General features: G+C 36.5%; 1 protein-coding gene and 1 pseudogene across 1 annotated transcript; both read right to left on the bottom strand.

Annotated features, from left to right (window-relative positions):
- Window positions 1–218: 218 nt before the first annotated feature.
- On the bottom strand, window positions 219–440 carry LOC147522500 (cytochrome b-c1 complex subunit 7-2, mitochondrial pseudogene; annotated as a pseudogene).
- A 10,103-nt stretch (window positions 441–10,543) lies between these two features.
- On the bottom strand, window positions 10,544–12,673 carry LOC147522499 (Pyridine nucleotide-disulfide oxidoreductase family protein). Its single transcript, XM_086593894.1, has 2 exons — window positions 11,454–12,673; window positions 10,544–11,116 (listed from the first exon to the last, which is right to left on the bottom strand). The coding sequence occupies exons 1-2, from the start codon at window positions 12,476–12,478 to the stop codon at window positions 10,681–10,683; spliced, it is 1,461 nt and encodes a 486-aa protein (XP_086450020.1). The 5' UTR covers window positions 12,479–12,673; the 3' UTR covers window positions 10,544–10,680.
- Window positions 12,674–13,352: the final 679 nt, after the last annotated feature.

The following is a 13,352-nucleotide window of genomic DNA, read 5'->3' as shown; positions in this document are numbered from 1 at the left end:
AAATGCATAAATGTTCTGAGGGTGCACGACAAAGTTACCTCTATAAGTTAATTTGTTCCTCAGTTGTTAAGCAATTTCACACTACTCCATATTCAAAGAACACTGCCATTTGTAAAATACGTTAGACATTAATTTTCTAGAAAAAAAAAGGTATGCCATAAATCAAACTAATTAATCTTTTACAAAATTAATCAAACCACCATTTCCTTGATTAAAAATTAGACAAAACAATCAATAGAAACACAATCAGATAAAAGTGAATAAATACATACTTGCAAATCATCATAAAGATACTCGTGCTTCATGGAAAGATCCATGGCATGCTTGAGTCGCTCGTTCCTAGCATCAACAATTTCACGAAGAAGCCTTGCAAGCGCTTCTTTAATGTCCATATCCTCTTTAGGGTCACACAGATCTTTAAATCGAAGCCCGGTAAACATACCATAAACAAACCAACCTTATATACCCAAAAAATGATGAGGTAACGATGCCAAATCAGAACTTGGTTTGGTTTATCTTTTGGAATCTTTGCAAGTTAAATGCACACTTCATCACTACTTCCAAAATTGGTTGAGATTAAAAAAAATAAAAGAACAAATGATATCTTAGAATTCAACACACAAGAGTGCATGGCTATGATTTATATATAATTTAAGAAAATGTAAGATTGGGGAGAAGAATCAACAATGGACTCTTAACTTATTTTGATTAAACAATTGTTGTTCCTACAGACTTGAATATGTGGTTAAACCTCCCAAAATTTATAAGATAGATAGTTTGGTGAATGTTCCATCTATAGACCTAAAAGGATATGAACTGAAGTATCTTACCTTCTCTATAAAACATGGGAATTCTTCAGATAATAGGTGCAAGAAAAAAATGGAAATAGAACCATAAACACATACCAATAACTTACATCAGTTCATCTGAAAATACATAATAACATAGAAAAGTTGTTAAATCACATCAGTCCATCTAAAAATACATAATAATATAGAAAAGTTGAATGGTCTACCTCTAGAACTCCAGTGTATTCATCCGTCCACGACCTTGTCACGCATAACCGCCATGAGCCTTTCTTCGTCTACATGACCAAAAGACATTAGTTTTGATGCAATTCCCGATTCTGATTTTGTTTACACAAATCTCATTAGCTTTTAAACCACACCTAATCAATAACTCGATCCTCCATCAAGAATTACTTGACCATAGAATATAATGAATTGTTCTCCCCACTCTTAAGCTTGTTCTCATGGTGATAATTGTCATTTCTTGGTTCTCTTTGCTTTGTATGTTGTCTAAGAAACTATGCTAACAAATTTTGTTTGAATCTTAAAAAGAAAAAATAAAATAAAATGAATGAACTACTTCCTTTTTTCAAGTAAACTATATATGTCTAAAATGTTACATGATCATGCTCTTTGTGTAAACAAAAAAAAACCAAGAGAGTGAAACTTTGATTACCCAAAATCACGAAAAACAATAAGTTAGCAGTGAGCAGTAATCTCATACACTAAACATTCGGTTGAACTGTCATATACCATTACTACCATAAAAAAAACAAAAGGGGAACAATAGCACACTTTTGGATGAGTAACTGAGAACCCCATGACCATTTAATTTATGGATAACCCAAATAAAAATTGTTAGAGCCATAGAAAATCATGGATAATCAATGTAAGTCATTTCAGCATTCAAAACCAAAATAAAAAATTTCAAAATTGACCCATTTCAACATTATAGTTCGCATTTGAAATAACAAATAACTCAAAACTAACATTCATACCACCCATTATAGATCCAATCAACACCGCACATCAGCTTTATCTAACTCAATCATTACTTCATTTGTGATCCCACCATCCGCCAAGGCTTTCTTGCCAGCAATAAGCATATAAAGCATGAATCTGTCGGCTTTCTTAGAGAGTTTTGGTGCTACCCATCCATCTGTTGAGAATAGGAGAGTTTGTGTCAGTACATCAACCAAATTACTTGCTATGATCTAAGGCCACTTAACACCAAATGCCCAGCTAAAGGAAAGATCAAGTTGCACAATTTGTTGTTTCAAAAAAAAAAAAAAAACCCATTTTAATAAGCCCCAAACTGGAAGTATATGCGAACAAAGACCTAAAAGGGAAGTAAGAGAAAGGCACGCACACACACAGGCATAACATTGATCTTAAAAATAAGGGAACACATATTTACCTCCCCAAATTACATATCCAAAGAAGAGCTTGATAGAGATTCCCTGTCAAGAACCACATAGATGACTTGAGGATACTCAAAGAGGTGATAGAAAATTTTCAAACCTCTAATCTATTTAAATGTACCTAGAGTCGACACCTTTAATAAAAGTAGAGAAGATTATGCATTTCCCATCATTAGATGTTGTTGTAAGAAGTATCTGAAATATAATGCATACATTTGAACATCAGAAAGAAATTGTTAATTCTCACGCACTTAGCTGAAATAGTTGCAAACTAAGCTGCTTCACCACTCAAAAAAAAAAAAAAAAAAAAAAAAAAACATTGGGATGCAAATGCAATGGACATTGACTACTATACTCAACGTCTTGACGAAATAATTCAATTTGCAACCAGGCCAAAAATTAAATAGAAACGTGAAGCAAACATCAAGGCTTACTTATCAAAAGGATTGAAGCGACAGTTTGAGGAGGTGAAAGCTATAATTAACCAAAAACTACCTAAACATTGCATAGTTGAATTAAAAAGACACACGACTAAGAACTTCATCACTCCCTTGTTTGTCTTTTAATCCAATAAACAAAAAAGATACATGGGTGCAAGTGCACGCTGAACAATATAACCAATCTGTTGAGCCATTTTCTTTTCACCATCTGTATGTCTCTCAGTCCAACGCCCAAGGTCGTCTATTCCTCAAAGTCACCAATAGCATAGAGCTTTGTGACAACTTTTCTGAACTTGTGAACTTGTGCTTTATATCTGGTCCACAAGTATGAATTAACACGATCTATAACATTATCAATGTGCTATACTCAGGAGAGCTGACTCATGGAGATTTAGAATCTGTCTCTATTGATGCTTCAGAAGTTCTTGCCTCTGATTTCTCATTTGAATAAGCGGCACTAAAAAGAGCGGTTGTCGGTGTTAAGAATTAACAATTACTCCCAGGTGGGGAAGTGTGCGGACAACTTGCCCTTTTCATGATTCTTGGTTCAATATGTGTAAATTATGCTAGATACTTACGTTGATAGAAAGGTAACCCAGATGAGCTCCACACAGTCAACCCATAGAAGCCTCTGTTCTAATGGGATTACACCATAGGTAATCAGGTGAGCAACCGCCATAGCTTCCAACCTAGCTACCTATTAGTCAAATGTCCACAAACTTATTACTATAAATATATAACTCTATACATATAAGCTATTTTAGCAGACCTTCATCTAACCAAACAAAATTGCAAAGTAGGTAAATAGAGAAGCAAAACTTTCATGTTTCCTGATATAACGTATGTGACTAAGAATTTGATAGGTCGACCTGCAAACAAATAGTATATAGTTTTCTCGAGTTTTTTTACCTCCATTGAATTGCTCTTTGATTGAATGGCTGGACCGAATTTGTTGTAATGAGAGAACTCAATATGAAAAGAGAGAGAGAATGAGGGAGAAATTTTTTATTTTTTTTTATTTTTTTGAGAAGTGGGAGATGCAGAGTAGGAGTGGGGATTGAGAGGGAGACGGAGACGGAGGGGAAAAGGGAGAAAGACCGTTTAGTTACCTAGCCCATTGAAATTCGGTATAAATGGTAATAAATTCGACAATTAATGTGAGGCCTTAGTCGCGAACAATTGATTAGTGGCGTGTAGTTGATTTCTGACTTGAATTTACACATACGTCCTTAAGAGTACTATATCATCTTAAGGGTATAAATGGTAGTAAATTTTGAAATGACAAAATAGTCATTCTTAAAGACATTGAATAATTTGTTTGAATATTTTATCAAGGGTATTTAGTGGAAGAAAAAAGGCTGGTACAATTTAAATGTCCATGTTAATTATGGTGTACTCTACTAATTGAGATAATGATTTTCTTTATTCTTCTTAATCAAACTTTATATGCACAACCATAAATGAATAAGTAGATAACTTTATTTCAAAATCATCAATTACTGAAGTGACAGCCAAAGTTTAGTAAACAAAAAATTAATACAAACTCTCACTAAAAGGAAACATCACAAGGACTAACCACCCCCATACGAGCTATATGCTCCTTAAATGCCTTAGGTGGTAAGCCCTTAGTTAGCGGATCAGCTATCTGGAGATTTGTATTAACGTACTCAATTGTCATATGATGATCTTTAACCCTCTCTTTCACGACAAGAAACTTTATGTCAATGTGCCTAGACTTTGACAAACTCTTGTTGTTCTTGGAATAAAGTTCAGCGGCTTTATTATCACAATAAATCGTTAATGGTTTCTCAATGAAACCCATAGCATGAAGCCCAAAAGTGAAATTTCTATACCACTTTACTTGATTTGATGCTTCAAAACAAGTAATAAATCCTGCTTCCATAGTGGAGGAGGCTACTAGTGTTTGTTTGACACTTTTCCATGATACATCACCTCCAACTAACATGAAAACATAACCAGGCATGGATTTTCTACTATCCAGGAAACCAGCAAAATCTGAATCCGAATACCCAATCAACTCAAAATGATTGGTTTTTCAGTATGTGAGCATAAAATCTTTTGTTCTTTGCAAATACTACATCACCTTTTTAGCCGTTTTCCAATGATCCATGCCTGGATTACTTAAGTATTTGCCTAGCATTCCAACTACATACGCAATATCTGGACGCATACAAACTTGAGCATACATAAGACTCCCTACTATTGATGCATAAGGAATATCTTTCATTTGTTCTTTCTCTAAATCGTTCTTTGGATATTGAAGCAAACTCAATTTATCACCCTTAGCAATGGATGCATCACCTGGTGCACAATTTTGCATGCCAAACCTACTTAGCACCCTTTCAACATAAGCCTTTTGTGATAAGCCCAGAATGTCATGTGATCTATCACGATGAATTTCAATGCCAAGCACAAAAGATGCTTCACCAAGATCTTTCATCTCAAAATTCCTCGAAAGAAATCTCTTGGTTTCATGCAAAAGGCCTATGCCACTGCTCGCTAGTAGGATGTCATCAACATATAGCACTAGAAAAATAAATTTACTCCCACTGATCTTGTGATAAACACATTGATCCACATCATTTTCCTTAAAACCAAAAGAGGAAATGGTGTGATCAAACTTTAAATACCACTGACGAGATGCTTGCTTTAAGCCATAGATGGATTTCTTTAATTTGTAAACCAAATGTTCAAAGCCTTTGGACTCAAAACCATGAGGTTGCCTCATATAGATAGTCTCCTGAATGTCACCATTCAGAAAAGTTGTCTTAACATCCATCTGGTGTAACTCTAAATCATAATGAGCTACAAGTGCCATAATAAGTCTAAAAGAGTCTTCCGATGAAACTGGAGGTAAAGTCTCTTTATAGTCAATGCCTGCCTTTTGAGTAAAGCTTTTTGCAACAAGACGTGCTTTATATCTGTCAATGCTGCCTTTTGAGTCTCTTTTGGTTATGAAAATCCATTTGTTATCAATGGGTTTGAGTCCATTAGGCAACTCGACAAGATCCCAAACATCATTGTCTTTCATAGACTTTAACTCCTCTATCATGGCATTCATCCAATCTAAGGAGTAAGCACTTTGTTTGGCTTAAATGAAAGTAGTAGGATCATTTTCCATTCCTATATCAAACTCATGCTCTTGGAGATAGACTATATATATATTCATCTGAATTTATAGCTGCTCTCCTCTCCCTAATTGATCTCCTTATTGGCACTTCTAATTGAATTTGTTGAGGTTCTTCTATAATAGTAGGGGCCAACTTAGGAATATTTGGTTGATCTACAACCGCATCCTGCCTAATGACAGGTGTGATCAACTCATCTCTATGGATATCCACTAAAGGAATATCAACATACTCTTCTTCAAAAGCAATATTCCTTTGTTGTGTGCTCCCACTATCCTCAACATCCTTAATATATTTGGCATTATCCGTCTCAATTAGGGTATTGGAAAAGGGGCAATAAAACTTGAAACCCCTTGACCTTTCCGAATAACCAATAAAGTAGCAACTAACTATTCTTGAGTCCAGTTTTCTTTCATTAGGCCTATATGGCCTAGCCTCAGCTGGACAACCCCAAATACGTAAATGTCTTATACTGGGTTTCTTTCCAGTCCATAATTCATATGGGGTTTTAATTACTGCTTTACTAGTTACTCGGTTAAGGATATATACTGCAGTCTTTAAGGCTTCGCCCCAAAGAGACTTTGGTAAGGTATAATGACAAATCATACTCCTAACCATGTCTTTTAGAGTCCGATTTCGTCTCTCAGATACACCATTTTGACTTGGAGTCCCTGGCATGGTGTACTGAGGAACGATGCCACATTCCTCCAAGTATCTTGCAAATGGTCCTGGATGTTGGCCTTTTCCATCATACCTACCATACTATTCACAACCACGGTTAGATATGATAGCTTTAATTTTCTTAGAATGTTGATTTTCAACTTCAGCTTTACAGGCCTTAAATACATCCAGTGACTGTGATTTTTCATGAATTAAGTATAGATACCCATAACAAGAATAGTCGTCTGTAAACGTGATGAAATACCTGCATTGACCATTCCAAGAAGCCGTAGGAAATGGGCCACAAATACCAGTATATATCATGTCTAAGACACTTGAACTCCTGCTGGCACCAAACTTCCTTATATTTGTTTGTTTACCCTTTATACATTCAATACAAACTTTAAAGTCTGAAAAATCAAGGGCACCAAGAACTCCATTTGACACAAGCCTTTCAATTCTTTGTTTAGAGATATGACCCAAACGCTTGTGCCACAATGTAGAGGAGTTCTCATTAATTAATCTATGCTTAGTACTATAGTTATTAACATGCAAAGTTTCATTTAACCTTAAGTGAGAGGCATCCTAGTCTAACTTGTATAGATTATCAATCAAAGAGCCTGTACCAATAAGATTTGAATTTTGAAAGAGACTAAATATTCCTTTTAATTTCCAACTGAACAAGTATAATCGGATTTGTCCAAACAGGAAATAGAAATTAAATTCCGTTTGAAAGACAGTACATAAACAGTCTCATCTAAATCCAAATAAAAACCAGACTTTAATTTTAATCTAAAGACTCCAATGGCCTCAACACATGCCTTATTGCCATCACCCATGTAAATGAACCTTTCGGTATCACTTGGCTTGCGACTCCTTAGACAACCCTGCATAGAAAAACTAATGTGAATAGTTGCTCCCGTATCTATCCACCATGAATTTGAAGGTACTTCGGCAAGATTTAATTCAGAACAAACAAAACTAAATCCATTACCTGCTTGCTTTGCTATCCACTTTATATACTTTGGACATTCTTTCTTAATGTGACCTACATGTTTCTTGCAAAAGTAATAGAAAGTAGTCTGAACCTGTTTATCTTGTCCATTCACCTGTGGTGTCGCATTATCTGCAGTTCCTTTACCCTTATTATTCCATTTCCTTTTCTTAGTGCCTGAATTGCCATTAGAGGAAGTTGCTAAGTGAGCACTTTTAGTCTTCTCTTGTTTTAGCCTTTCCTCTTCTTGCACACACTGAGCAATGAGCTCATTAAGAGTCCATTTCTCCCTTTGAGTATTATAATTGATCTTAAAGGGACCAAATTGTGCAGGAAGAGAATAAGAATGAGGTGCACAAGGAGATCATCAGAGAACTCCAACTTTAGTGCCCTCATTTTGGCAACAAGATTAGATATTTCCATAATGTACTCTCTAACATTTCCTTTGCCAAGATACCTAACGATGGTGACAAGTTTGCTAAGGAGCGTACTTGCCTCGACCTTTTCCGATGCAACAAATTGGTCTGCAACTTGGCTTAGGAATTTCTTGGCATTTTCTTCCTTAGGCATTGCACCACGAAAAGTTTCAAAAATAGAGTGCTTCATTATACTAAGACTAAGGCGATTGGAGCGCTCCCACTTTTCGTAGTTAGCCTTTTCCTCAGCTCCACTATCATCCTTAAGTTTAGCAGGCTCATCAACACGTAATGCATAATCCAAATCCATACATCCAAGAACGATTAGAACATGCTCTTCCCATTTTGTAAAGTTGGAACCAGTAAGAACTAGAATACTAGTTAAATTGGCAGATATAGAAGATGTATTCACTGAACATAATACAAAAGATAACTCACATTAATACATATGTCATTTACTTTGATGCATAGACAATAATAAACTGTAATATTATCATGCATGCATTAGTCTAAATGAAAAATAATAATCAAATAGACAAATGACAAGAAATAAAACATTATAAAACTCTAGTAGTGGGCCTTAATGAGAAACCTAACACCGTTATAATTCAAGTATTTGGACAAGCAGTGGTTTTCTCTAAACACATAAGCCTAATCAACATATGTAAAACAAAGTTAGGCTTGGCCAAACAATAAGTCTTCCTTAGGGCCGACTATTGAATGCATAAGTAACTATTTTAGGCTCTGATACCAATTGTTAACATTTCTTCATAACCCAGAATCGCATGCCAATCAATAAAGAAAACCTAATTGTAATAGGACATACCTGAAGCAATATCGTTGATTAAGCAAGTCCTATAAGCAGTGGAACATTGTTGTCTTCCACTCTAAAACCCTTTTTTGTGTTTTCTTACAATAGATGGAAAACTATGAGACTCAAAATAGGATTTGGAGTGTGAACCTCAACTTATATATTATGGGTGTATTTCTATTATAGCCCATCATGATAATAGAAATACGCTTAATCCCAAAAAGTATCTGCACATACAGTTAAGCCCATACTCATTTTATATATGTGTCATGACCTGACACATGTGATTTGAGACATGTAAATGACTCAGTCATGTTACTTTAAGATCACGGTTTAGTGAGTCTTCTCAATGTCACACTACGTAGTTTGATAATTAACATTGTGTAATGTGTATGATCTATGTAGGTACACCTGAAGAGGAAAAAGTTCTAACAGTAACAACTTGTTGCTTGCATTGGGAATGTTCTTACTTGCAGAAGAAGCTTCCTACACCCACCCTCCCCTCCTTAAGCGTTGCCACTCATGAGGGCCTCATCCGCTGGGCTATTCCCTTTATTGTTAAAAACTCCTTAACAACAAATGGAATCAGTCGACCCAAGGGAAATGCGGTTTGCTATAAGTCTATATATATCTGAAAAAGGTGTTTGAGCAATTAGGCAATTAGACCATCGCTGCTGTTGTTTTGCTCGGATCAACAAAACAAGTTAACAAAACCTAAGTAGGTATAATGATTAAGGGTCCTGTTACTGACGAACCCCATATTGTGTTGGGCATACCAAAAAAAAACACAATTATTACAAGTGTGTCATTGGTCCCAAAAAGTCCAAAAAATAATAATTATTACAAGTATGTCATTGGTCCCAAAAAATTGTTTTGTGTTGGGCACCTCCCAAACCAACGTGAATTTCCCTTTTCAGCCCTTCTCTTCTATTCTCTTCCACCATCCTAAATCTTAAACCATGAAAATTATATCCTAACACTAACATTAAACACTAGGGCTAAATATGCACGTGACTAGGGTTGAATATGCATGTGTACAGTAGCTGAATGAGAAAATTCGAAAACCCCAAGCTTAAACGACTGGCTGGGTGGATTCGTTCACACCAAACGGTGCGGGTCACACCGTCTGAGTCAAGTCCAAAACGATGTGGCCATGTCGTTTGGGATTTGGACTTAGAAAATTTCAACGATAGAAAAAATTCCCAACGATATGGCCATTTGTTTTGGACTAAGTCTCCAACGATATATGGCCACATCGTTTGGACTAAGTCACTAACGAAAATGGTCACACCGTTTGGGATTTGAACTTTGAAAAATATAAAGTTACATTTTTGGCCTCTTGACCGTAACACCGCCGGGTTAAGTCTTAAACGCGGTGTGGCCAAGTCGTTTGGGACTTAGTCCAAATGATGTGACCACACCGGTAAGTTTTTTTCTAAGTCCAAATCCCAAACGACATGACCACATTGTTTTGGACTTAGTCTAGACGGTGTGATCAGACCGTTTGGTTTGCACAATGAACGACCTAGTCGGGTCGTTTAAGTTTGGGGTTTTCAAATTCAATTTTTTAGGACCAATGTCACACTTGTAATAATTGTTTTTTTTTTAGACTTTTTGAGACCAATGACACACTTGTAATAATTGTTTTTTTTTTTAGTCTGCCCAACACAAAATAGTCCGTCTGTAACAAATACCATGATTAATAGGGTGAGTGCGTCTCTTTCCAGTTTCCACCCTTATCAATGAATCAAAGCAAACCTTCAAGAAGGGAATGAAATAGATTCACCATTGAATGCCTTTTTTAGTTTCTTTACATCTTGTAGAGAGAGGTATAGGTGAATATCGATCAAATGACTATAACAAATCAAATTCAAAACGAATTGATTCAAAATAGACAAATTTCATCAAGTACAATACCTTCTTCTCTTAATCAATTCACAAGAAAAAAAGGAAGTGAACTAAGCTTACACATGTAGCAATTACCGCTTCATCATCAATTCATCATACATTAATCTTGTCCATCTCTTTCCTAAGTGCATTAGCTCTCACCAAACTCCCAATAGTATTAACAGCCAACTTCAAATCCTCCAAAGGATTCCCAGGTGTAACAGTCTTATACAAATAACTATCAAAAGTCATTTTCTGCACATATTCATCTGCACACATCTCTACAAAAGCTTCTCTTGCTGGATTTGATCTATAAAACACCTTTTGCAACACATCCAACACCTTATATGTTGGCCAATAAGTTTTGTCCCATTTTTCCAAATACTTCCTCAAATCAGACTCATCAATTAATCTAGTACCATTTGCTGATCCTTCAACAATTGCTTCACCACACATTCTCCCACTCTTTGCTGCAAAGTAGATTCCCTCTCCAGAACACTTTGTCACATATCCTGCTGCATCACCTACAAGGGCTACTCTCCCTGCCAACCTGCATAACACAAACATGTTCCACTTCTAAGCAATTCTTGAACTTCAACCATCAATGCATTAAATAAACTCGAGCCAATATTAATACATTTACGTATCTACTTATTGACAATGATAATTGCGAATTATGTACTGCACGTTTGTATTTTTTACAGTGCACCATACAATCCATGGTCCCATAAACTTGTACTGGATGCTATAATACCATCAATGCGGTTCTAATTTTCTAAATATTATGTCAAATTGTTTAACTTTATAGCAATTATATTCACTTCATTCATTTAATCTAAATTCTTATCTAAATTATTACTGAATCTGAACTTTGTTACTATACTAACCTTTTCGGCCTAGGGTGCTCAGGGATAGGATGTGCCTCGACGCGAATAATCTTCCCACCCAAAATCTTATCCTTGGCGCGGTTTCGTGTTGCCAACTGGAATTTCTTAATATCACCCTTATGCGTCACAGTGCCTGTCCCAACCGCGACGTGGTCGCATTTTGGAAAAACCCACCCATAGAAATCAGGCGACACATCATCACCAACATACATCTCAGCAAGATTTTCATAATAAACCATTTTATCATCTGGAATTTTAATCCTCTCTTGAAATGCAATAGCATAATCATAATCTCCAGCACCAATCGCCTTAGCCACACGCGAATTCGCCCCATCCGCCCCAATCACAGCGTCCACCTCTAAAGTACGCTTTTCGCCAACTGATCCAGCTTTACCATCAAATAAACTGTAGTGAAGAACATAAGGTGCATTTTGTTCTTGTGGCATGTCCATTTTTAGAAAAAGACCATTGAGAATATTTGCACCAGCTTTAGCTGCACGTTCGCGTAAGTAGGCGTCTAGTACTTCGCGACGAACCATACCAATGTACTCATGTGGTTTTAGTGTTTGGCCAATGTCAACAGCTACATTTGATGGTGAAATCATCTTCATTTTCGTTACACGTCTATCGATAATATCTAATGGTAAATCGAATTCTCCTACCATGCAAAGCGGTATTGCACCGCCGCATGGTTTACAGTTATCGAGCTTACGTTCAATTACGTAAGTCTCGATACCACCTTTAGCTAGAGTTTCAGCAGCAGCACCTCCAGCTGGGCCTCCACCAATTATCGCAACACGAAGATTTCGGCCCGTTAGTTTTGGACTTGTTTTGCTAGCTACAATGTTAAGTTTTCTATTGGTTAAGTGAATTGGGAGTGATTTGGTTAGTGAGATGGATTGGTTATTTTCGATAGTCCTTTTACGGAGACCAACAAAGGATTTAAGTGATTCGCGACTGATTTCTGATGTTTTACGGTCACATGTGGTGGTGGTGAAATGGGCATTGATGGCAATGGACGCCATTTTTTTGGTGATTGTTTGGAATTGGGATAGGGAGTGAGGAGTGTATTAGTTTTTGGGCTTGTTTTGTTAGAAGTTAGATGGATATGGTGTGTGATTTTTTTGTGAATTCGGCCGTTGGATAGTGAGAATTGACGGTTGTAGTTTGAATTGGATAAAGAGATAGAATTTTTCGTTCTGAGTAAAGGTTAGTGAACTGAGTCTGAACTGAGTCTGATTTTTCGTTCAATAGACTTTGTTTGGGTTGTTTTTAGTGATTGCTGTTGAGCCACGTCACTGTAAGTACCAATAGCCACTTAGATTTGGCCACGTGTCAATCATAGGAGCATTGGAAGTGGACCAAAGCTGCCTATGGTGTTAAGACTTAAGAGCATTTCCAGTGACCAGTGCGAGGTGACTTTGCTGAGTGAGCAACTCTAATCACTTCGTTGCTCAAAGAAACGTCCCAGTGCAAGAATAGCTTTGAAAGTAGGCAAGTAGTGGCTTTGAGAGCACCACCTCTTACAGTCGTACCTGAGTCGGAAAACTCTCGAAGTGCCCTCAAAGTTTGTTATCTGTTGGCATACGATTTTGAAACGAAAAAAAAAAATTAGATGCCGTTGTAATTTGACATTTGCTAGACTAAACTTCAATGCCAATTCCTCATACAATGTTATCAAAATATGCGCTGACGTTTTGGAGCTAGTGATCTGTCGAAATTATTGCAAGCAATCACTCGGATCCCACTTCCATTTGAGATTGTGATTTGGGATTGCAAATTTGCAACATAGAATTTGATCGGAGTACATCCAATTTTGCTATGTCAAAATCATTTGTATTCTGGATTCTGCTAAGAGCATTTGCAATGCAGGTGATAGTTTTTCCCCCTCTATCACCG

This window comes from Coptis chinensis, chromosome 1 (genome assembly GCF_015680905.1).
Source record: "Coptis chinensis isolate HL-2020 chromosome 1, ASM1568090v1, whole genome shotgun sequence".
In the NCBI taxonomy this organism is placed as follows: Eukaryota; Viridiplantae; Streptophyta; class Magnoliopsida; order Ranunculales; family Ranunculaceae; genus Coptis; species Coptis chinensis.
Note: the sequence above shows the minus strand (reverse complement) of the source record. Positions and strands in the feature narration are given on the sequence as shown.